Below are 24,252 nucleotides of genomic sequence, written 5' to 3' on the forward strand. Positions count from 1 at the left end.
GCTAGAATGCACAGAGAGGTGGGCCTGAGGGATGCCAGCGGGTTGGAAGGGTGACAGCCTCACAGCTGTTACGTGCTGGAGCACAGGTGTGAACTCACACTTCCCAGTTTGTGTACCTCCTTCTGGCCAGGAAGTCCTGGAGAGGAGAACCGGGGCCTCGCCCTACACTGATGGCCTCCCTGCTCTTTGTTCTTCCTGAAGAAGTGTCCGGAATGAGCACTAGAGCATTTGGAAATTCTAGGCGTTGGGAGGGTATTTCTTGTCCATCTCGGTCCACCTGCCTGGGCTGCATGGATTCCTTCAAACTGTCCATGAAAATTTTTAAAAAAGCAGCAGCAAAGATTTGGGGGCAGTAAGAAAGCAAGACACTGATATTTCCTTGGAAACCAGGAGGAATCTGCCCAGCACCTTGTGAGCTTTGACTGCTTTATACTGCGGCCTTCTCTTTGGTGAGCTGACGCCCCAGCTGCGACAAGGATGGTTCTTTTCAAAACCAGTAAGTGAAACAACTCTTCCTGCCCTTTCTCCAACTTCTAGACATTTTCCACATTTCCCTTTCATGCAGACAAAAGATTGACCCATTCAGATGCTAAGTGGTAAATGTTCCAAGTAAGTTTTATTTTAGAATACAAGAGAGGTACAAATGTATTTACAGTTGTACATGTACAATCAAATAATATATATCACAGGTTCGTAAATATCATTTAAGATAAATATTTACAAAGTTAAAGTGACCGTTTTCTGGAAGAAGAACACAGGTTCTTGAAAACTCTATACATTTTATACTTCTCATCAATATTATATTTTACAAAACGCCCTAGGCGGGATTCTAGTAAATGACTGAAAGGTGGGGAAGGCGACACAAGAGGGCGCCCACGGCCCGGAGCTTGGGGAAACCGGACGGAGCCAAGGGCGGAACCTCCTGGCATCCCGCACAGCTCTGAGATGCTTTCCGGGGGGCCGAAAAGCCAGTCTTGGCCTCCTGGTGCCGGAGGGTGGCGAGGAGGGCCCGGCATCCCCTTTCCAAGCTTGACGTCAGAGGTGAAGGCGAGGCGGCGTTGGTCCAATTCTCTCATTTTACAGATGGGGATAGGGGAAGCGTAGGCCCAAAGAGAGGCAGGCCTTATCCCAGGGAGTGGATTTCTATTTTGCCTTGATGCGTGCTTAAGTCGCTTCAGTCGTGTCCCACTCTTTGCAACCCTGTGGGCTGTAGCCCATCAGTCTCCTCTGTCCATGGGATTCTCCAGGCAAGAATACTGGAGTGGGTTGCCACGCCCTCCTCCAGGGGATCTTCCTGACCCAGGGATCGAACCTGATCTCCTGCATGGCAGGCAGATTCTTTACCGCTGAGCCTTCACGGTTTTGCTTTCCTTCTCAGCTTGTTTGGCACATTTGTGCCTTGTGTGTCCCCAGGGAGCCCATTTTGTGGGGCAAGTGGCCCGAAGTAGAGAAGCCCCCCACCCCGTCCTGGCAGGGAAGGGCAGGTCTCTCCGGCCTCCTCTGGCTGCCCCTGAGCCCGCCAGCCCCCAGCTCTCAAAGAGGGGGCGACGCTGCAGGGTAGCAGTCCCTGAGGAGGGAGGAGGAGAGAGATGGCGAGCGCCAGCCCCGGGGCCCGCTTTGCCCACCCTGGGACGGGGAGGTCGCTCTCCATTTCCAACACGCGACTGTGAGGGTGGTGGGAGTCTCCCTTCCCCCGCCCTCGCTGAGGACCCTCAGCGAGGCTTTCAGTATCCTCTCCCGCCACCCACGAGGGGGCTATATCAGCCCGGTCAGCCGACTCAAGAGGCGTGCGACTCGGGGGACCGTCTGAAGATGTGGCCGAGGTCGGGGAGAGGGGAGGCCTGGGAGGGGGCCTTCGCCCTTCAGGGTCCTCATGTGAGAAAATGGGGCGAAGAGGGTAAGCCTGGGCGTCATTTCTGGGACGCGCCTACAGCGCCGGGTCCGGCGGCCGCGTGCGGCCGGGAGGTCGCGTCAGGAGAGATGACAGCGGCCTGTCGCGCGGCGGCCCGGGGTCTGGGAGCGGGGGCGCGCACGCAGGCGCAGGCGCTCACAGCACCATGGCCGGCAGGTGTCGCGCGGCGGCCCGGGGTCTGGGCGGCGGGGGCGCGCGGTGGGGAGCGGGGGTGTGCGCGGGGAGCGGGGCCGCGCACGCAGGCACAGGCGCTCACAGCACCATGGCCGGCAGGTGGTGCGCGGCGGCGGCGGCGGCGAGCGCGGGCGCGTGCGCGTGCGGCGCGGGCAGCGCGGGCGAGTGGGTCTGCAGCGCGGCGCTGGGCGGCCGGTGGCGCGCACTCTTCTGGTGGGCGCGCAGGCCGGCCAGCTGCGAGTACGCGCTCTGGCACACCTGGCACTTGTAGGGGCGCTCGCCCGTGTGCAGGCGCACGTGGTTGCGCAGCGTGGACGACTGACTGAAGCGGCGGTTGCAGAAGCGGCACACGAAGGGCTTGTCCAGCGTGTGGATGCGCATGTGCGAGCGCAGATTGCTGCGCGAGTTGAAGCCGCGGTGACAGATGACGCAGCGCATGCGGCCCGCGGTGCCCGCCGCCGAGTCCGCGGGATGGAAGTCCTCTGGCCGCGCGGGCGGGGTCCGGGTAGGGGGCGGGCAGGCGGGGAGGAGGAGAGAGAGAGAGCAGCCTCGTTAGCATCCCCGAGGCCGGCGGCTCGACACCCCACCCCCGTACGCCTCCCCGAGGGGCGCCCCTCCCGAGGCTCAGCCGCCTCGGATCATCGATCCGTCGATCCGTCGGGGTGACCGCTCCGCAGAGTGATTCGGGGCGCCGCACAGGGGTGGGAAGGGGCAGCGAGCGCCCTGACCTGGCATCCATTAGGAGTTGGACTTCAGACCCATGCTGCGAGATCTCGGGGACTTAGTGACTTAGCCTCTCGGGGAAGCCTCAAGTTTCTCATCCGGTACAATGAGAACCTACGTGAAGGCAGGGCACCCAAAGCCAGGTGCTTTGTGACAAGCTGGAGGGATGAGGTGGGGAGGGAGGTGGGCTCAGGAGGGAGGGGACACATGGATGCCCTGTGGCCCATTCATGTTGAGTAAGGCAAAAACCGTCACAAGTATTGTTAAGTAATTATCCTCTGATTAAAATAAGTAAATTTTTAAAAATAATTTTAAAAAAAAGGGAACCTACTACGACATCACGGGGATTATGCACAGCTACACCTGAGTGCGTGTGCGTGCTCAGTTCTCAGTCGTGTCAGACTCTTTGTGACCCCATGGACTGTAACCTGCCAGGCTCCTCTGTCTATGGTATATTCCAGGCAAGAATACTGGAGTGGGTTGCCATTACCTCTTCCAGGGCATCTTCCTGAGATGATCACCAAAAAAGCTGACGTCTTCAAAGGCTACTCTGTATAGAGCACTTTACCTGCCTAAGCCCAGACTTAGGAAGTACCAGGCTTATAGGAACCGTCCATAAATGGTAGTAACTGTTATAACTACTCCTCTTCCCCCCAAAACTTTTCATTTATTTATCCCACAAATATTTACTGAGTGCCATCTATGTACCAGGGCTTCCCTGGTGGCCTTGATGGTAAAGAATCTGCCTGCAATGCAGAAGACCTGGGTTCAATCCCTGGGTTGGGAAGATCCCTTGGAGAAGGGAATGGCAACACACTCCAGTATTCTTGCCTGGAAAATTCCATGGACAAAGGAGGCTGGTGAGCTATAGTCCATGGGGTTGCAAAGAGTTTGGTTTGACTGGGCAACTTTCACTTTTTCAACTGTGTACCAGTGAACTGTACCTCACTTTTCTCATACCCAAAATGAAAGTAATGATAACATCACCCAAAAAAAGTTGCTATGAGGATCAGAAAAAATGGTTTGTGAAACATTAGAGCAAGGGCTGGATAGACAGTAGTTCCTGAGCCTCAGATTTGTCCTTTAAAAATAAAAATAACCAAATATCACAAAGGTTTTATGAGGACCCAAGTGGGATGATACCTGTAAAAGGTTTAGCCCAATACTTGGCAGGAAATAGGTCTTGAGCAAATGGTCTCTACCATGATGATCAGTGCCCCCCACCCCGCCCCACGCAACACACACACACACTCACTCTCTCTCTCTCTCTCTGCTCAGCCTTCATTTAACAGATGCACACTGAGCACCTACTCTGTGCCAGGTCCAGCACCATGGACAGAGCTGGGAGGGCGCTTAGACATCATCTTGCCTAACAAACATCCTTTTAGAGGTAGGGAAACCAAGCACAGAGCCATTTCCCAAGATTGCACAGCAGAACTGGAATTCAATCCAGTGTCTTTACTGCCTGGCCCCTTGCTCCTCTGCCACACCCTGCTTCTCCCTCCACCCAATCTGCCCACAGACAGTCTATTTTGTCCAGAATCAGAACTGTCTTCCATCCATGCCTGGACCATGGCAGTGGCTCTAGGGGCATCAGCCTCCTTAAACCAGGAAGTGCCACATGCTTGACGCTGCAGGAGGTGGAACCAAGGTCCCCAGAGGCCAGGAGTTTTCCCTGCCAAACACGCACACACACCCTCACTCACTCTCTCACTCTCTCTCTGAGTTCTGTGGGCCCATTGTCATTGTGGACTCATGGGGACTACCTACCATGCTTGTTCTTTTTCTGCTCCTCCTCCAGTCCAGGCACACCAGGGATCCCCAGGAAGGTGTTGTGTGAATTTCCATACCACACCAGCAGCTCCTGGTCTGGAGGGATCATCTGTAGGGAAGGAAGCAAGAGGAAGTCAGGGAGGCAGCAGCCCCCTGCCCCCACCCCTCACCAGGGGGGGATGTCCCCTCACAGCCAGGAGGAGCTGTCCTAGCTCCCACCATGGACATGTGGATACAGTCGCAGCCCCAAGAGAGCCACACTGGGATCCCTTTCTACCAGGCTATCTCCAATAAGCTTCATAGACATGGGAGGCCCTGGGATGCTCCGCCCCTCCGCTTCACTCTGCCCAGGTTTCTCTCCGTCTCATCCCAGCTCTGCTGCTGAGACCAGAGCTGTCTCCTGGCCACTCTCCCAAACTGACAACAGTGTGATGGAAAGCATGCTGCAAACAGAAGTAACTGCAGAAGGAAAGCTAGGAAACTTGTCATTTCTCTCCAAGGGGAACCAGAGCCAGCCAGCCCTCAGGTCTGCACGGCTAAGCCAGACATCCCCAAGGAGCGTGGGCTGCAGAGTGCCCTGTGGTTCTCAGTTACACCCTGCCTGATGATGTTCTGGAAACATCTCTCAACCAGCGTACCCAGGAGGCAGCACCACATCACACACACTTCTCTTCCCGTCACAGGCCTCTGTATAACTCCCTGCAAATGGCTAAAAAAGAAGCATTCAGATCGATGATGCTTCTGCCTCCAGACATACCGGGGCACCCGGCCTTAAATGGGACCTGTCTCGTCGTGTCATAGGTCTATGGTACAGCTTCCCAGGTGGCTCAGAGGTAAAGAATCCGCCTTCAATACAGGAGACGAGGGTTCAATCCCTGGGTTGGGAAGATCCCCTGGAGAAGGAAATGGCAACCCACTCCAGTATTTTTGCCTGGAGAATCCCATGGACAGAGGAACCTAGTGGGCTATAGTCCATGGTTTGCAGAAGTGTCAGATATGACTTGGGAACTAAACAGTGATAGGTCTATGGCAGAGAACTCCACAGTGACAGGGCTCTGCTGCTCCCAGGGGAGGACCTGCCGCAGGGACCTGCCATCAGGAGGGCTCTGCAGTGACAATCCAAGGAGGCTGTGGAAGGCTCGCTCCTGCAGTGGTGCCGACCCCACCCTCTGGGACATCCCAGGAGCCTGCCACCCTTTTGGTGGCAGCCAGTTACTCAAGATGAAGAATCCTCAGGTCCCAGCCAGCTAGAGCTAAGGCAAGAGGGCAAGGCCCATCACCTCCTGAGGCCTGAACCCGAGAGGAGTGACTTCTGTACCCACTCTGGGGGTCACTCTCTGACTGGTGCAGAGAAAGGCGGACACCCCCAGGCAACAGCTGGATTGTTTTCCTAGTGGGTCCTTTTTGGTTTTCTGGCTGCATCACGTGGCATGTGGGATATTAGTTCCTGGACCAGGAATTGAACCTGTGCCCCTTGCATTGGGAGTTTTAAGTCTTAACCACTGGGCTGTCAGGGAAGTCCCCCGGTGAGTCCTCTTTTAGTTGAAGTGAATAAAAAAAAATCACACAGGACTCCATGTAGGCTGTCTGAAGTCACCCTAGAAAATGGACCCTTCTCCTTGACCCTCAGGGTCACAGAAGAAGCCCCCACCCCTTCCCTTTGGTTCTGACCTGAAGAACCCTGCCAATCACAGAACCCTTCTGCTCACCACACCTGCGTTCCTCCGGTCTGAGCCAGGAAGAACCTCAGACCATCAGAGCCAGCTCTGCCTAACCCTGCAGGGGAGGGAAGCAGGAAGAGGAGGGGGTGGGAAAAGCAAAGTTCCAGGGGGCCTAGGCGATGTCCATCCTCTGATGACTCAGCCTGAGGTCCCCATGCCCCTTTCCAACAGACCCCAACAGCCTTTGGGGTGTCATGGCAAGCCACATGGTCAGTGAGTGACAAGGAGCCTGGCAGAGGGTGCCACGCCCACTCAGACTGATGGGGTTTAAATATGGAAAGACCAAATGCAGTCTCAGAAGCCAAGGGAAATTAGACCGTGCCTAAAAGCAGGTAGATGCGAATCTGGCACTGCAGCAAGAGTCCTCGTGGCCACTGTCAAGGAGGCCAGCAGGTCAGAGCTGGAGGCCCTGCTGGAAAAGCTGAGAGAGGATCAGTGAACCCCTTAGAAAAGAGGGTGATGGAGCTAAAGTATTCTGGAAAAATTCACTGTGAAGGAAGCTGCTGAGAGATGGTGCCAGTGGGCCTTCAGTCCCTGGGTCCCCCGGTGACCTTAGGCGAGCACTCGGCCTTCCTAAGCTTGTCTCCTCAAATGAGGGGGGTGGGGAGCATGATCTCTGAGGTCCCCCCAATTCTAAGACTCTGTCAGTCACCTCTAACATTGTCCCAGCCCCTGGCTTCAATGTTCAGATGACACCAGATCTTTGTACATCACGGTTCTTCTCAAGTGACCAGTTGTCTGGTCCAGCTGTCCAGCTATCTGTACATGCCCCTTCCTTCAGGAGATGGCACTGCCGAGGGTTCTGGCCCTGGCTCAGGGCTCACACAGGTCAGGGTCCTCTTGGGCTCCCCACCTGCCGAGCATGCCCCCTTGGGCAAGTGACCTTCTGTCAGCAGTCCTCAGTTTCCTCAACTATAAAACACTGACCACACCTCTGCTGGGCATCCATCCATGGGGTATTGGGTTCCCCACTTGTCCCCACAGAACCTGCAGTGTAGCGAGGGGGGGCCCAGGATGTCCGTGGCTCTGCCTTCAGTGACCATCAGAAGCACAGGCTGGGGAATTCCCCAGTGGTCCAGTGGTTAGGACTTCACACTTTCACTGCCGAGGGCCAGGTTCAATCTTTGGCTGGAGAATTAAGATCCCGCATGTCACGAGGCAGGAAAAGCACAAGCTGGCCCGCATGCCCCCAGGACGCCAATACCACGCTGGTGCCACTGTGTCCTGGCCCCATCTGCCCTGGGCAGGAGGGGAAAGCCCAGAGGTGGGGTGAGAAGGGTCGGCAAGCCCCCATGATGTCTCTGAAAGCTACACTGCCATCTCCAGACTTGCAGTCTGGGAGTCAGATACCTAAGTCAACACCGGCCTTTTCATTTGAACTGACAGTGACAACCATTACGAGACATAAAACAAATAAAACAGTGACAGCAGTCATGGTGACAAATGAGGGGCCAAGAACACCTGGAAATGCATGAATTCTGAAGATTATTATTCAAAACGGTGGTTGGGGATAATATTTTTAAAATAAGAGCTTTAATATTGACTGAGTCATTCATTTACGGACACGTCTTTCAAATGGACTAAAATTAATTTTACTCCTGCATTTTAAAAATTAGAACACTGGCACAGACACAAAGGAGCATGTTGGGAAAGGTGATTCTCCCAGCCAGGGTGCCCAGCCACGTCTTCTGGTTTTCTGCAAATCTTTCCTCAGACGGGTTTGTCATTTTGACACTTTATTTTTTTTTTAATGTTGATTAAAATTGACTTACATCTTCTACATGCTGCATCTGATGTTTTAAGAGTTAACGAACACATATTACTTTTATACAAAAAGAATACATATATTTTAATTAATTAATTTAGCTATGCCGGGTCTTAGTTGCAACAGGAGGGACTTTTTTTTATTTTTATTTTTTTTTCAGTTGCAGGATGTGGGATCTAGTTCCCTAACCAGGGATCGAACCTGGGCACCCTGCATTGGGTATGTGGAGTCTTAGCCACTGGACCACCAGGCAAGTCCCACAAAAAGAATAGTTTTTAACGAAAGAAAATCTATTAAAAAGAACTCGCTGGAATTGACAATGACACATATCCCCAGACAGCAAGAAGCTTCCAGTTTGGGGCAGAATGGATACATGTGTGTGTATGGCTGAGTCCCTTCACTATTCACCTGAAACTATCACAACATTGTTAATCGGCTATACCCCGGTACAAAATTAAAAATGTTTAAAAATAAAGTAATCAGAACTGATGACATGAGAGTATTTGTGGTTATCCCAGTCAAGAAAAAAAAAGAAGTGTCCAGCTCTCAAAGCAGCACTGGGGAAGGCGGCCTCACCTCTCGGAGGCCGGGCACTGAAAGTTCTCTCTACCCATCAGAGCTCCGGGAAACCTGCGGCAGCTCCTGGCCTGGATCTCTGGCCTCTGCCTGCTCCCAGTGACCCCAGAGATGGAGACCAGGAGAGCCCAAGAGCCTGTTCCCTGAGATCCTAGTACCGTTGTCCGGAGGCTCCCGGATGCTAATCGCCTAAGAGCAAAGAACTGCTGTGGTCCTCTGCAGGGCCCCCCAGTGCCCTCAGGAGCCCTATTTCTCCTTTTTTTTGGGGGGGTCCACCGCACGGCATGTACGATTTTAGTCTCCCGACCAGGAATCGAACCCACACCCCGCCCCCCACAGTGGAAGTGTGATGTCTTATCCCTTGGACTGCCTGGGAAGACCCTCGCCCCATTTCTTTCCCGTCAACACTCTGACCTGGCCCAGCCGGGGCTCTCCACTGGGGCTCAGAGAATGAGAATCAGCTGCTCGTTCACTTTTCTGGAGAGCGGAGACTAACTCAGGACACACAGTAAACAAAGCAATTCCCAAAGAGAAGAATGCCGCACCATAAAGTTCGCGTTGCAAGACTCTGGGTGAATTTCAGAGCCTGACTCTTCAGTTGACAAATTACATAATCTCCCAATGTGTGCTTCTTCACCTTCCCTATCAGCCCAGAAGTTTTCTCCTGACCCATTTCTGAATTTTTATTATCAGTTGCAAACGTGTGGGGGTTTGGGTTTGTTTTCCTAATATAAATTCATGTCACAACATTGAACATGCTCCCAGGAGGTTCTGATGCCCCCTGCCCCCGCCCCCGGTGGTACAGAAACCCTCGTCCAGAAGGACCTCAGTGTCATCTGGACGAATATCAATTTCCATTGTACCACAGATGTCCTGACACACCAATTAATAGAGTTCCAGCAAATAGATATTGGCCAGGGAGGTCCCACGGCACAGTGACCGAGGGCTCCGCTTGGGGGTCAGACAAATTCAAACCACAGCTCCACAGTCTCCCAAGATCCCCCTGAACCTCAGTTTCATCGTCATTGAAATGGGGATAGGGAAGGCCCCAGGCTGAGGGGATGAAACCTGCGAAAATCCTTAGCGTGGTGCCGGCACATAGTAACTGCTCTAAGGACAGTAGCATCATTAATGATGCTTATTATTAATAATCAAAGCCCCTTAACTGCACCCACCAGTGAGCAAGATTGAAAGGAAAATAGAGCCTGTCCTCATAGAAAAAGAAAGATGGAGAGAGGGAGCTGTTGGGCTCTAGGGGGAGAAGAATTTCAATAGCCTGGAACGAGAAGAAAAGTCACAAAAAAGGAAAGAGCCCCCATTTCAGGGCACAGTCCTACGCCAAAACATCAGGAGAAGAAAGCCTGAGAAGTTTCTTCCCAGTTCCCAAATCCAAAATTTGCATAAATTATTCCTAAATACTTTACTTGTGTTGAATTTGGGGGTCAAATTTCTTGTTTCGCAGGGCAGCCGGTTTTATTTACCAGTTTTGTTTTCCTGGGAGAAACAGGTCTGTGTGTCCACTTTCGAGCCAGCTCCCATCATCCAGAGAAAGACTTATTCATTAACATGTAGTGCCCATGTGCTGTGCAATTTCTAGAAATGTCATTTTAGGCACCTGAGGTTACAGTAAATTCTTCCTTGGCAGAAGACAGCATGGGGGGAGAGGGTCCTAGTATAACATGCCGGCAAATCCAGCCAGACGCCAAATCCACCTGAACCGGCTGGCCCCAGAAACCCAGCACCCTCGTCTCCATTTGGACAGCCTTCCTTTTGTATCTATAAAAAATTTCAGAGCCATATTATATTCTGCTTATTTTATGAAGATGCTTCTTTCCATTTTTTTTCCTTTTCGCAAGAAACGGGTTACTGTTATGAAATAAACATAGCAGTTCTGGGTGACAGGAAGATTAAGAAAACAGGTCATGGCACAGACCCTTCTTGGCTCACACAAACACAGAACAAACAGCCCCCTTACTCCAGAGGCATCCCAGGGAGTGGCCTGGGGCAGCAGGAATTTCTTCCGGCCGAGCCCTGCTGCATGGCGGTCAATCACACACACCCAGACGCACCGCTGGTCCAGTAAGCGGCATCTGACATTTTGTCACGTCACTTTAAGAAAACTGCCACCACAAAAAAAAAAAAAAAAGGTGCCCAACATCACTTGTTTAAAGTAGAATGGGTGATATTTTGTGTTTTCTTATCCCTCATTCCAGCACTTGACTTGCTAATTCTATAAAGGCATGGATAGCCAAATTGGTGATATCCAGTGATCTAGATCATATCCAGGAGGATATATTTTCCTAATCTTCTTTCTTCAATGTTTAAAATGTATTTTATTCTGTTTTGTTTTTTGGCTGCTCTGAGTGGTGGCTTTTGGGATCTTAGTTCCCCGACCAGGGACTGAACCCAGGTCCTTGGCAGTGAAAGGGCTGAGGCCTAACTACTGTACCACTAGGAGATTCCCTTCTTTTCTTCAATGTTAATTCCCCATCAAATGTAGATGACTTTTAAAAACCTTATAATCTTAGATTCCTCCGTGGAGATACATCTTAGCCACCGTGCCCTCTGACTCTGAATTTCTGTACAAATCTCTGTTAATATTTCCTGGTTCTGCTCAGCGCTCAGCCAGTGACCGGAACAGTGAGATGAGACTCCTGTCTCCATAACTGATGCAGTGGGGAGTCCCTTGCTAAAATCACATTGGCATCCTTACCCTGTTTCCTCTGTGTGTGTGTATGTGTGTGTGTGTGTGTGTGTGTGTATGAGTGTGCACGTGTCTCCGTGGGAGCGATGGAATGACTGTGTGTCCCCCATCTCATCTGTTTCAGGGTAGCCAGGAAGCAGTGTACAAATGTTAAGGGTGCGTGTGAGGCTGAGCGGGTGAGAGGGGGTGCTCTCTGCCAGAAGCGCGGTTTAGCCACACATAAGGCCTTCCTCCCATAAGAAGCACCTCCACTCTCAGCCTGGGTTCGGATCAGTCCTGTCCTCACTCTACCCCGTCTCATGCAAACTTCAGTCCAAGAACTGCTAACCTTCCTTTTTTTTTGCACAGCAGGGCGTGTAGGATCTCAGTACTGAGACAGGGATCAAACCTGGGCCCGGCATTCAAAGTGCTGAGCCCTAACCGCTGGACCTCCAGGGCATTCCCAACCTCTCTTTACCCTTCCTGGACCTCCTCGGGTCCAGCCCTCGTTGGGACACACCTCCTGGCCACACCAGGACCCAAGCAAAGGCCAGTCTGTTGCCACCCCCGGGAGACTCCCTGGGGCTTGGTTACTGAGTGACAGCTGTCCAGCGCCCCCTCGGAGCCTTAGAAAGACGTGAGGCTCTGAGTTGCAGGAAGAGAATGGACTAAAGGAAGGGGGAGTCCTTCTCTGGCCCGGAGTGGGAGCTCCTTCTGAACACCCCCAAACTCAGCCAAGCCCAGCCACACCCCAAGAGGCACCGTGCCTCTTCCACAAGCGTGGGGTCCAGAGGATTGTGGGGCACGATACCCCCACACCCCCCTCCCGCCCCGGGCCCAGCACTTGCTGCCAGCCTGCCAAGGGGAGGCGGGGCTGCTCGCCCCCCTCCTGGGCCAGACCCTGAGCAAATTTCCTGGAAGGGACAAGGTCTTAAGGGTCCCAACAGCCTGGCTGCCTCAGCTGCCACCGCTGGTGCCATGATCTCCTCCCCAAATAGCATGAGTCTGTCTGCCTCTGCCCCAGCATTTCTCTGCAGGGGACACCTCCTTTCCATCCCCCTTGAACCTCCTGCCCTGGGCCTGGCCAGCTCCCCACCCCACCCCCACCCCCATCATGGGAAATGATATATATCTGCCTGCTATCTCTCGCTTTCCACTTTCCCTCTTGTCTGAGAAGCTTCACTCACTCAGGTGTCAATGCTAACATCCCCCTACCCCCAACCCGTTCCAATGCCCGTAAAAGCTCCTGAGTCTGCCAGTCTACCAAGTGAGACCCAGAAAACTGTAGATGGTCACAGAAGCCTTCCTTGAAGATTAAATACATGAGGATTAAACATGATCACACTTGTACCACGTCTAGGAAGAGCCTGATGCTTCAAGTGATGAGGATGTGATAGCTGAGGCTGGAGTTGCGATCCACACCATCCACACGTCCCCGACGCAATACCCTCTCTCCCCAGCAGATGCTTTCCCTGGAATGCTTTCTGAGGACTTGTTCTCTGCATCTCTGTGGCTTCTCAATCCCAGGACAGCCTCAGCAGATATCCTGGGACCTTGCTGTTGAGGTGGCCATGACATTCACAATGGCATACAGTCAAAGGCTCTGTCCTTTCTGATCTGCAGCAGGAAGCTTGCCGTGGAGGTCATGCTCCCAGGCACCGTGATGCTCGGGCTTCAGTCCTTCAGCCTGGGCAGGGCCAGCCAGGCCAGCATCTTCCCCAACACTCCCCTCTTGCTTCCACTTCAGTCACAACTGCCCTGCACCCCAGCCTGGCTGCACCCCCCCTGCCCCCTGTGCAACGACACATGCACTCACCTCAATGGCTTTGTAGAAGATGCTGGTGCCGATCTGGACCACCTCCAGGTTCTGCTCCTGCTCGTTACGGGCGCATTTGATGTAGGTCATCCAGCTTCGGTGGTCCTCCTGGCTGGCGTCGATGAAGTAGCGCACCGTGCCATCCTCGTTGAACACCTGGGCGTGGGTAAATCGGGGGCTGGGTGAGGCAGGGCTGTGTGCTGTGTGCTGCCTGGGGCCAGGGCTAGGCCCCACACCAGGCGCATCCACACACTGTCTCTTTCCAGCCTCCAACACTCCCAGGAAGTGGACACAGCTGTTTTTGTCTCGGTTTTCCAGTGGAGGAAAGGCGGGCCTGGAGCAGTATGGCGACTCGCCTGAGGCCGGCTGGCTAGAAGTGGCCAACAGGGAGTCAGTCTCCAGGGCCCCACAGGCTCCTGCTGCCACGGCCTCCCCATCCCTGCGTGAAAAGGGGTCTCCAGGAGATCACTGACCAAGAGGGTATCCCCTCCAGCCAGCTCTCCGGGCAAGCAGTGGAGAGCACTGGCCAGGACCTCAGAGGGGGACACAGAGGAGCCTAGAAAGGGAAGCCTGGCCCACTTGGGGACCTTGGCCTGGCCTCTCTTTGCGGGAGCCACCAAAAGTACTGCGAGATCTACCGGAGCTCAACTTCCTAACCCAGCAACCGGTGGAGAAAGGAACTGCTGGCCCAGGTCTCCAGAGGTGTGGGAGGAGGTGAGGTTAGGAGCGGCCTGGGGGCATCCCTCTGGCCTCTCTCCTCCGCTCCTGTGACCACATGTAGGATTTGTCCCACGGCTCCTTGAGCATCTGCCAGGAGGGGCCCTGGTGGGGAGCCCTGGGGAAGGGAAGGACAATGACACTGGGGAGTGCGTGCATCAGTGTGACCTCCTCAAAGTGAGAGGCCCAGGAGGCAGCAGTGCTCTGGGAGTGGCTTTATCCCAAGGTTGGGGGGGGGGGGGCGCTTTGCTGGCATCTGGCACTGTTGCAGGGAGGAGAGACAGAAGACCTTGGATGGAAGGTCACCTTCCTTCTCCAAAACGGGAATAATAACTCATTGGGCTGCTGAGACAATCTAGTGGAATGCCGGCCCAGTGCTCAGAAAGCGGACTCTGCTCAGAAAGCTGACTCTGTGCCAGTTCACAGGCATTCCGTCCACTGTCATTTTTCTACCTGGTTTGAGAAGCCGACTCCCAGGGAGCACCCTCTCCCTTCATCCTTCCTTCTAGCCATGATCACCCCAAGGCCAAGGCTGGCTCTGAGGGGCTCTCTTTTGCTGCTGCTGGAGTGAAGGGAAAAAATGCAGGTGGCTGGGAGGTGGCTCCCAGGAATGGAGGTGGCTCCCAGGAATGGCTTCCCAGGTCTCCAGTGGGACTCTGGGCAAGGCACATGACTTCTCTGGGTCCCTGCGCCAACCCTCCCCTCCGGAAGTGCTCCCCAAGGTTCCCCGGAGGAGAGAGCCTTCGCCCTGTGATTTGGGGCGAAACCTTCAGACATCAGGGACCCTGAGCAATCGACCTCAGGGACCGGTCATGGCCCAGCGCAAAGCCCCTACAGCTTCCAGCAAGGGAGGAAGCAGCGGCGGGTCAGGCAGGCCGCCAGGGCCCCATCCACATCCCATGCCCTTCAGTCCACACTGCTCTCCCCCCAGCCCCCCCAACCGGCGACCCTGCCTACCTCCCACATGAGGTTGTTGTTCTTGCAGATGTCCACGTGCTCCGGAGCGATGACCCGGCCAGTGAAGGGGCCCATCTCGGTGCCGGCCTTGATCCACGTCTTGGAGAAGATGCCGAGGCCCTCGCCGGGGATTGAGCTCTGCGCGATGATCACCTCGGCCGGCAGCACCAGGCTGGACAGCTTCTGAACCTCTGTGGCCGCCAGACAGGGGTACTGGGTTAGAGCGGGAGGCAGGGAGGCCGGCTTTCCCCCCCCACACCCTCCCCCGGGGGTGGAGGCTCAGCAACCCGCCGAGCCTCCGAAAGCAAGAGGTGCCTTTGAGATTCATTTCTAGAAGAGTTCTCTTGTGTTCGTTTTTGTTTTGGGTCTCTCCACGAATTCTCAGAATATCCACAACCGCCCCTTCCCTCCACTTCAGCCAAGTTTAAGAACTGCTGGGCCGACGGCAGTGCAGGCCTTAATCATTGAGTAAACTGAGGCCCGCTTCCACGAGAAGGTGACGGCCCAGCCAAGATTCTTTCGCCCGGCTCGGGTTCTGGGCGGTTCTCCCGTGGCTCCGCGCGGGCTGCGCTTTCCGGCACGGAGCGCAGGGCACTGTCGGGGGACCGGGGGCTCGGCCAGGGGCTCTGACTTCGCTCGGGATGCGGGAACCTCGCGCCTGTGGCGCGCCGACCGCGCTGGGAAAGGAAGTCGGGCTTTCCAGGCCGAGGAGGCTCAAAAGAAACGCGGGCGAAGGCGGCGGGCCGTGTTTCACGCTACTGGGTGACCCTGGGCACGCCCGGGTTCCTAGCTGCCCGGCGAAATCCGAGGGTGTCAGGGAGGGCCGTGCCCGGACCTAGGCCAGCAGCGAAATCGCCTCTCCGGGTGGACAAGAGCCGGGGCGGCCCGCAACCCCCCGGGGGGGTGTCCTTCTGCCTTGGCCGGGCAGCCGGGGTGGGAGCGGCGAGGCGCACAGGGGCGGCCTTCTTGTCTTACAAGGTTCCCCTCTAAGCTACCTGGGAAAATACCCGGCGAGCGGGCCGGCTGAAAGGGGGGGTTAAACGGTGTCCGTTGCGGCGCGGCCGGCAATTTGTCACGCTGTTAAAGTGATCGCATTCATTCGGCTCCATTCGAAAGAAATTGCTAATTCTAAATTCATTAGCCCTGGAAGAATGCTGTAGCAGTAAATTGTAGCTCAATGCGGAGGGGACTTGTTTAAAAGGGGCCGAGGAATTCCCCTTACAAAAAGGGGGGATTAGACGGTTGACATAGCGTGAATGGAAGTGGAATTAGTCTGCACGGTAAATTAAGAGAGGAACAGAAATCGTAAAGGGGGAAAAGGGGGCGACGCGCAGAGATGCCAGCGCCGGGGAAAGATATTGTTTGCGCGTTGATGAATGAGGAGTAAGAACTTGAGACATCTTAAAGAAAAGAAACTTTTCTCCCTCTCTCTTTCTCTCCCTCGCTCTCTCTCCGCCGCTTTCTCTCCCGTCCGCCCTCCCTCCGCCCCCTCCCCAGCCCCCGCTGCCTTTTAAAGTTCTTGGTTTAAGTGGGAACTCTCGCGGGTCAAGCCCAAGTTAACTAAATGAATTTAAAACCCCTTCTTTTTGAGTCAACTGCTATTACACGCCTAGTAAGGCTTTAAATGCCGGGAACCCGCCGGCTCAAAGGAGGTGAGGGGCGGCTGGGGAAGCGCGGGGGCGGCGGGCCCGGCAGCCGGAGCGCCTAGATCTCGGACTCCGAGGCGCGCTTGGTGGAGGCGCCCCCCACCCTCGCCCGCCCGGGCTTGGCTGCTTGCGCCCGGGCTCGGCTTACGGGAAACTGAGTCACGGGCCGCGTCTGGAACGCCCGGATGGGCGCGAGCGGCTGCCACCACCCTCTGGTCCCCGCCGCGTCCCGCGCGTGCGGGCCGGGAACCAGGGGGCTGCGGGGAGGGAGGGATGCGATCGGCCCCGACGGCGCGACTCACCGCCCGAGAAGGACTGCGCCAGGACCTCGGCGGTGAAGGCGGTCTTGGGGCTGGCGTGGTGGCTCTTGTCTTCGAAGAGCTGCTCGCCCAGCACGTTGCGCCAGCGGCCGTACAAGAAGCTGTGCAGGATGTCGGAGGTGATGACCTCGGCCAGCGCCAGCCCCGGCGCCTTCAGCCCGGTCTTGAGCACCAGGGCCTCCGCCGGGAGCACGGAGCCCATCATGGGCGGCCCGGGGCTCGCCGGCGCCGAGGACGGAGGGACGGACGGACGGACGGACGGCCCGGCCGAGGCGGGGGATGTGATGGGCGAGCCGGGGAGGGGGGGTGGAGTCCAGGAGCGGAGAAGAGGGCTGCGATGGGGAAGGAAGAGGGGCAGGAGGGAGCGGGAGGCGAGGGGGTGGCTGGGAGGGAAGTGAACGAGGGGGAGCGAGGCAGAAAGGCAGAGGGAGACGAGAAATGTGCAGCGATGGCAGAGGCGGCGCGAAGGGCTGGAGAGCCAGGGGTGGAGGCGGAGGCGGGTGCGGGAAGACGGGGGCGGGCGGTGCGGGGTGGGTGGGAGGCGGGTGGCTGCAGAGAAACGGGCGGCGAGGGGCTCTCCGCCGCGCGCTCGCCTCTCACATACCCGGCCCGGACGGTCTTCCCCTTGGCAAAAAATCTCAGCGCCTTTATAGGAGCCGCAGTGACCCTCCTAATTGGTTATTAATGACCCCCTGACGTCGGAGGACAGACTTGTTGTACCCGGCTCAGGAGCGAGGAGCCTTCGCCGCCAGAGCTAAAGGGGCGGGGGCGCTCGGCCGCTCGGATCGTTCCCCCCCTGCGCTCCTCCCGCCCCTCCCTGGCCCTTCACCCGCCCCCCCCTTCTTTCTCCTCCTCTCCCCGTGGGAAGCGCCGGGCCGGGAAGGAGGCTAGGCCCGCGGCGAAGAGAGGAGGGGGACAGAGCAGGGCAGGGGGCGCAGCGAGGCTCGCTCGGACTCCAGGGACCAAGACTAGGCTGGAGGAGACGCCTGCCCTCGGGCCCCGCGCACACCCACGATCCCAGGCCGGATCTGCGCTCCGCATCCCGGCTGGGCCAGGCCGCCACTCACCTCCCCTGCGCTCCCTGGCCCCGCCCGGCCCGCCGGGTGCCGCGCTCTCCGCGGGCTCCACGCCCCAGACTGCGGTAGTCGCCCCGGAGCCAGCCGGCCCAGCGAAGGCCCGCGCTGAACTCCTGCGCAGACGACACTGCGGAGGCCGGCGCTTCGCTTCAAACGGGCCTCTGCAGCCGCCGGGCTGGCTGCCGGGTAGCCGGTTGCGAAACTCCTCTCTGGGCGGAGAGGGCTGCGGGGCGGAGCTGCGGCCGCCGTCGGGGCTGGGGCTGGCCCGAGACGGCTTCGCGGGAGACATCTCCCGGTCCTAGGGGGGCTAGATCGGGGTTGGGAAGGGCACACCCACAGACCGAAATTCGCGGGTCGCTTGGCAAAGGCTTTTTCCTGACGGATGCAGGGCGATCGAAAGAGGTCTCCGGAGCATCGCGAATGCGAGCGGCGGTGCCCAGGAGAGAACGCCCCCCCGCATCTTCAGGGAGCTCCCCGGGCCGGGCCGCGGTGCGCCCTTGGCTAGAAGCTCGAACCCCTTGGCTCCTTCAGTTCAGCTGCGACCGAGCATCCCGCACCCCTTCCTGCCTCCTACCTCTTTCTCTTTTAGCCTCCCACTTCACTCCCTCCCTGCCTACTTGCTTCCCCACGCCACCTCAACCTCATCCGGCCAGCAGACTTTCTTCACGAAGGTTCCAAGGCTTCCGGGAGGGCCAGCGCAGTCCCTCCAGGGAGACCGGGAGCCGGGAACCAAAGCGGGAAGACTACCGCTAACCTGCGGGCTTTGCTGCTGCCCAGGGTTGGTCTCAAGTCCCACCCCGCCCCCCAGCCCCAGAGGAGGGATGGGGAGCACCGAGGGCACCCTCATCTGCTGAACTCCGCACCCTCCCCACCAATGCCAGATACCAATAACCGGTTTTCGGGACCTTCAGGCCAGTGCCTTGGGCTCACTGGTGAGCTGGAGGAATGGGACCCCCCCACCCCCCCAGGCCTTGTCATCAGAGAGGGGACTTGGGCAGAGGGGCAGGGGGTCCTAGTTTCCTACAAGGAGTACTGTCAGTGCCCCTTGGCAAAGAGCCCCCTTCACAGCTGGGTCCTGCCTTGGCTAAGCCAGCCCCGCACCTGCCGGCCGCGGACACACTAAGACACACCCAGTTCGGGCCAGTGGTCTGTCATCCCGGGGTGCGCATCGGAGCATAGAGTCAGGAAGGCGGGACCCCCATTCTTCAGAGCCAGGGCCTGAGGTCGCCTCGAGTCTGATGCCCCAGGGGAAGCCGCACTGGGCAGCAGGGGCGACCGTCGGTCGTGGCGCCAGCAGAGGGCAGCGCGGTGGAGGAGCGAGCTGCAGCCCACAGGGTTAGGGTCCCAGGAACCTCGACTTTCTTCCAGCCATCGCCAGAGAGCCACGCTGGCTCTGGCTTGAGCCGAAAGTTCGATTCCGAGGCGAGCGGAAGGAGTCCGGGCGTGGGAGCCTCCCCCGTGCCTGGGCCTCTGTTTCTAGGAAGACTCGGTGGAGAGCAAGATGCGCCCAGGATGGAAGCGACTACGCCGTCGGGGAGAGCCCCCAGGAACCCCACCCAAGCTCAGCGAGCGCCTCCGGGAGACAGCGGTGGATCGAGGCCTGCTGTGCGTCCTTGGGACGGCCCTTCTCCTCTCCAAGCCTCGGTGTCCCTGTGTGTGCAATGGTTTGGGTTGGACTTCCTGAACTGAGGCTTCTTCGCGCCTTGTGTCTCTCTGGGTCAGGTCACTTTCCAATGAATACCCTGCAAATTTTGCTGATTCCAGGGGCCACACCCCACCGAGACAAGTCTGTGCGGTCCCTCTGTCCTGGGGTGCAGCATTTAGGTCCTGGACCTTCTTGGCTCGGGGTCAAAAGAAGTGATGGAGGGTTCGGACTGCAGCCAGGGAGCCCTATTCCCTTCGCCTGCACCCGCGAACCCAGAGAGCGGTGCTGTGGGCGGGGCGGAGACGGAGCGGCCCGGGAGCATCTCCACCGCGCGCTCACATTTTGTGCCTCGGGTCTAGCCGCCGACCCATCCGACCGCGCCCCAGTCTCAGGGCCCCTTGGAACTGGGGAGCAAGGCCCCCGCGCTTGCATCTACCCTCGCTGAGATTGAGAGGGAAAGCCCACATTTCCCGAGGTTTCTACGCGGATGAACCGAGTCCTTTTCCCGGGGTCCCGGGCGCACTGTGCGCCCGCACCAAGCCCCCTCCCTTAGCCCCTGCCCAGCCTGAACTCGCAGGCGCTGCACCCACCCCACCCCCCGCCCCCGCCACCTCCGCCCTCGCGCCCGCGGGCCGCCGCTCCGAGATCTCTTTAATATTCATGGGCGTTAATAGAGAGGCCCCCAGTATATCGGTCCATTGTGGGAGGCTCGTAGGGCTTGAATAGGCCCCGGCCCTCTTTCTTCGGCGCGGCTTCCCGAGGGGCCGGGCCAGGAGTGAATGGCCCCGCTTCCCGCCCCGCGCCTCCTCCCCCTGGCGGGGACAACATCTTTATCCCCGTCGTCGCCGCCGCCGCCGCCGCCGCCGCTGCCGCCCGGGCCCCCATTCACGCGGCCCGGGCTCCGGGCGGAACGAATCAATCGGCCGCGGCTCTTCGGAGGTCATCCTCATAGCCCGGGGTCCCCCTTTCTCCGCGCGCCCACGGGAGTGGAGAGAGGGAGGCGGCGGCGCGCAGGCCGACCCCACGGACTGAGGGGCACTGGGCGGGCGGACGGGGCAGGTGGACATCGGGGCAGGTGAAGCGGGACTCGGGGAGGCTGGCTGGTGATTTCTACTTGTTGACCCGCGCTGGGCGGATCGCGGAGAGAACCGGGGCCATGGCCCGACCCCGGAGACCCGTCCTACCTCCCCTCGAGGCACCCGCAGGAGCCCCTTCGGGTGCGGTGGCCGCATCTGCGAGGCCCAGGGCACAGGGTGGGAGGGGGGCCGCATAGGGCTCCCCAGGCCCCGCTCCTCCGCCCGCAAGGCACTTTCGTTCTCGTCGGTGCGCTCAGGTCTGGTCTGCGCTCTTCCCGGAGCGATCGGAAGGGAAGCCGGTCTCCCGGCTTCCGCGCCCTCACTCGGCGGCCCGGGTCCGGGGTGGAGGGGACGCCCGTCTGTCAGGCGGGGCCGCGGCGCAAGGGTTCCCGCCCCTCCGGCCCTAGGAGGCGCAGAAAGGAGCCCATTGTCCGCCGGGAAATACATTTTTTGGGGGCCGAGTGAAAGCCTTTCTTTTGAACTTTAGAAGAGTCTTCTGCCTCGCCCTCGGAGGGAGAGATTTGTCCCCACCTCCCGGGGGCCCCGCGCGCCTCCTCCTCCCGAAACATCTGCCAGGGGAAAATCCACCCTGGAGGGCAGCTCGCGCTCGCTCTAAGCCCCGCGAACTCATTAAAAAGATATTAGCGGCGGGGGCAGGGCCCGCGCAGGTATCGATCGGCCGGAATGAGCCGGAGGAAGAAAAGACGAAGAATGCGGAGCCGCGGCGCCCCGGCCGCTTACCCCGGTCCCCCGGCCCCCTGCGCTGCAGCCCCGAGGCGGGAGTGGGGCCCCTGCGCGATCCGAGCGTCCGGCGGTCCGCGGGTCCAGCTGCCTCTGGCGGCTCCTCGCCGCCTTCCCTGCCCCGCGCCCCCGCCCCTCCTCTCCCGCACGCGGGTTCCCGTCTCCTCCCGCCACGTCCCTGCTCCGCTTGCTCTCCGCAGCCGTCGCGCGCCCCCGTCCACGTCTCGCCTTCTCTCCCGCTCCTTCCCTGGCGCTCTTTCCTTTTCCTCCTGCGCTCCGGCCGCCCCTCCGGCTTCCTCACACCCTTTGGGCTTCCTCCTCCCATTTCTTTCTCCTGCTGAATCTCAGTCTCTCTGCTCCCCAAGCCCGCGGGGCCTAAGGAAATTCCTTCCTCGCCTGGGGCCCGTGCGCCCTCTCCCCAGTTCCCGCAGGCCGATTCGGGGCTCCGGGGGGCGTCCCCGCTAACGCGCGCAATGAAGCAACCGCTGCGGAGATGGGGTGGGGGCGCCGGCCGCCGAAACGGTTTCAATAGACGTGACTCGGGCTGGCTAGCGCGGGGCTGTCGGGCGGAGTGGCGGCCTCAGTGTCGCCGTGAATAGGGACAGCTCCCCCCACCTCCAATCTAATTAGCCTCCGTGGCCGCGGGGAGACAAAGGCGCGCCCCGGGGGCTCCCACGTCGAGCGCTGTCATCTGCGCCCAGGCCGGCAGGTGACTGGCACGCGAGTCTCTCTGGGCGCGGAGGCCCGGGTGCCCCTCCTCTGCGCCTCCTGGAACCTTCCCCCCGCATCGCCCACGCCCGGGGCCTCCAGGCCCGCGGTTGGCAGCGCGGAAGTCCTGGCAGATCGATGCGGCGGGGCTGAGGGGTGAGGCACGTGGGCAAGCTGTAACTCCAGGAGGGACGCGGCAAGGCACAGGCTTTGGGAGATAGAGTTGGGCAGAGATGGAGGGAGACTGAGGCAAAGAGAGGCCGAGAAGGATCCAGATAAAATTTAGTCTGAGACTTCGGAGATCCAAGGACGCAGAGAAACGAAGGAAGTGGGGGTAGGGATTCCAAAAGAGCCTGGGGCTTGGGGAGACTTCTGAGAGTCAGAGAAATGGTGGAGAGATCGGAATGGGGGTGCCTCGGACACAGAGACTGGGGTACAGGGAGAGCAGTTGGGGAAAGCAGGCAGGAAGGATGAAGGGAGGAGGTTGTCGCGGGGGTAGGGGGTGAGGGAGTTGGGGGGATGGGAGATGGATGGTACCCTTCTTTGCCTTTCTCCAGGCCCTCCAGCCTGGCCCCTCACCAGCTTTCAGCCCCTCCTGTGCATCTAGGACCAGCCAGAAGGAAGGGTCCCTGACTCACTCACATCCCCTTCTTTCTCCAGAGGCCCTTCCTCCACCATCTCTGGGCCCTTGCACCTGCTCACCTTCCTTTTGCGGGGTTCACAGCCAGATGATCAGACCGGGAGCTCCTGGAAGGCAGAGACGTTGTCTGGATCTTCCTTGGTCTCTGGGGCCAGCTCTGGAGCTTAACACACAGCGGATGCTCAGCCAGGGAAAGAGTGACGGGGGCAGATGGGGGCAAGATGGTGTTCAGTTCAGTCGCTCAGTTGTGTCTGACTCTTCGCGACCCCAATGGACTGCAGCACGCCAGGCCTCCCTGTTCATCACCAACTCCCTGAGTTTACTGAAACTCATGTCCATTGAGTCGGTGATGCCATCCAACCATCTCCTCTGTCATCCCCTTTTCCTCCTGCCTTCAGTCTTTCCCAAAATCAGGGTCTTTTCAAATAAGTCAGCTCTTTGCATCAGGTGGCCAAAGTATTTGGAGTTTCAGCTTCAACATCAGTCCTTCCAATGAATATTCAGGACTGATTTCCTTTAGGATGGACTGGTTGGATCTCCTTGCAGTCCAAGGGACTCTCAAGAGTCTTCTCCAACACCACAGTTCAAAAGCATCAATTCTTCAGCACTCAGCTTTCTTGCTGTGGACAAATTTAAAGGACCACAAGGTCTCTGAACTTGCTCACCTCTAGGCAGCACAGAGGAAGCTTCTGTGTTCCAGCGAAGTGGCATCTAGGGAGCTCCAGGAGCTATCAAGCCTGCATGGCCAACAGGCTAGGGCAGCCCAGATCCTCGGAACCTTGGGCCCCAATTAGGATGTTAGGGAGGAGATGCCAAGGCCCAGCCTCGGATGCTCCCACCTGGGTAGACATGAGGCAGTGGGATGTGTGTCCTCAGACCCGAGAGGCTGAGCCAGAGGGACCCACAACTGGAGGCTAGGCCTGCTCTCACTCATCCTAGCTGGGGCCTCAGACTCCCTGGGCCTCCCTGCCTCCAGTCCTGTGTCTCATCCACAGAGAGATGCCTCTCCCGTAGCATCCGATCATCATTGCTGTCCTAGCTCTAAAACCATCCTCAGCATGGAGTATAAAGTGGTGAGGGCTGCCGCTGTCTGAGAGCTTCTTTTGCACCTCTGCTGCCCGAGGTCAGGCAGGTGCAAAGGAGACTGTGAAGAGCTCATGTAGCAACTCTGCAAGGTAGGTTTCCACAGTCACCCCCTCCTACAGCAGAGGAAATGGAGGCTGTGCAAGAGTAATGGATGCTTTCCAAGCCTGGACCCTTCCCTTCTATGCCTTCTTTGCTCTCTGCACCCAGCAAAGAAAGCCCTCAGGGTGGTATCAGCATATCCGTGTGCCCAAATATAACCCGGAGAAGAAAGCCCTCCATGTGCCCCCCTGCTCAGGACTGTAGGTGTATCAGAAAATGGCTGTTCAACTGGACTGAATGGAGTTTTTTTTTTTTTTTTAAGTCTTTTTGTTTTGTATGGAGTATAGGCAGTGACAATGTTGTGATAAAAAAAATATATAAAACAAAAAAATCCCATAAAATTAAAGGATAAAGAAAAAAGAAAACACACACACACACAAAGAAATCAATGTTGTGAT

General features: G+C 57.8%; 1 protein-coding gene across 1 annotated transcript; it reads right to left on the minus strand.

Moving 5' to 3' along the window:
- Positions 1-2,164: 2,164 nt before the first annotated feature.
- Positions 2,165-16,988, minus strand: PRDM12 (PR/SET domain 12). Its single transcript, XM_043918499.1, has 5 exons — positions 16,766-16,988; positions 14,818-15,008; positions 13,144-13,299; positions 4,580-4,691; positions 2,165-2,568 (listed from the first exon to the last, which is right to left on the minus strand). The coding sequence occupies exons 1-5, from the start codon at positions 16,986-16,988 to the stop codon at positions 2,165-2,167; spliced, it is 1,086 nt and encodes a 361-aa protein (XP_043774434.1).
- Positions 16,989-24,252: the final 7,264 nt, after the last annotated feature.

This window comes from Cervus elaphus, chromosome 11 (genome assembly GCF_910594005.1).
Source record: "Cervus elaphus chromosome 11, mCerEla1.1, whole genome shotgun sequence".
NCBI classification, from domain to species: Eukaryota; Metazoa; Chordata; class Mammalia; order Artiodactyla; family Cervidae; genus Cervus; species Cervus elaphus.

Coding starts and splice junctions, on each gene's coding strand:
- PRDM12 (XM_043918499.1), bottom strand. CDS start 16,988: ATGATGGGCTCCGTGCTCCCGGCGGAGGCCCTGGTGCTCAAGACCGGG. Junction 4,692..13,143: donor TCTTCTACAAAGCCATTGAG/GTGAGTGCATGT, acceptor CCTTCCCTACAG/ATGATCCCTCCAGACCAGGA. Junction 2,569..4,579: donor GCAGAAAAAGAACAAGCATG/GTAGGTAGTCCC, acceptor CCGCGCGGCCAG/AGGACTTCCATCCCGCGGAC.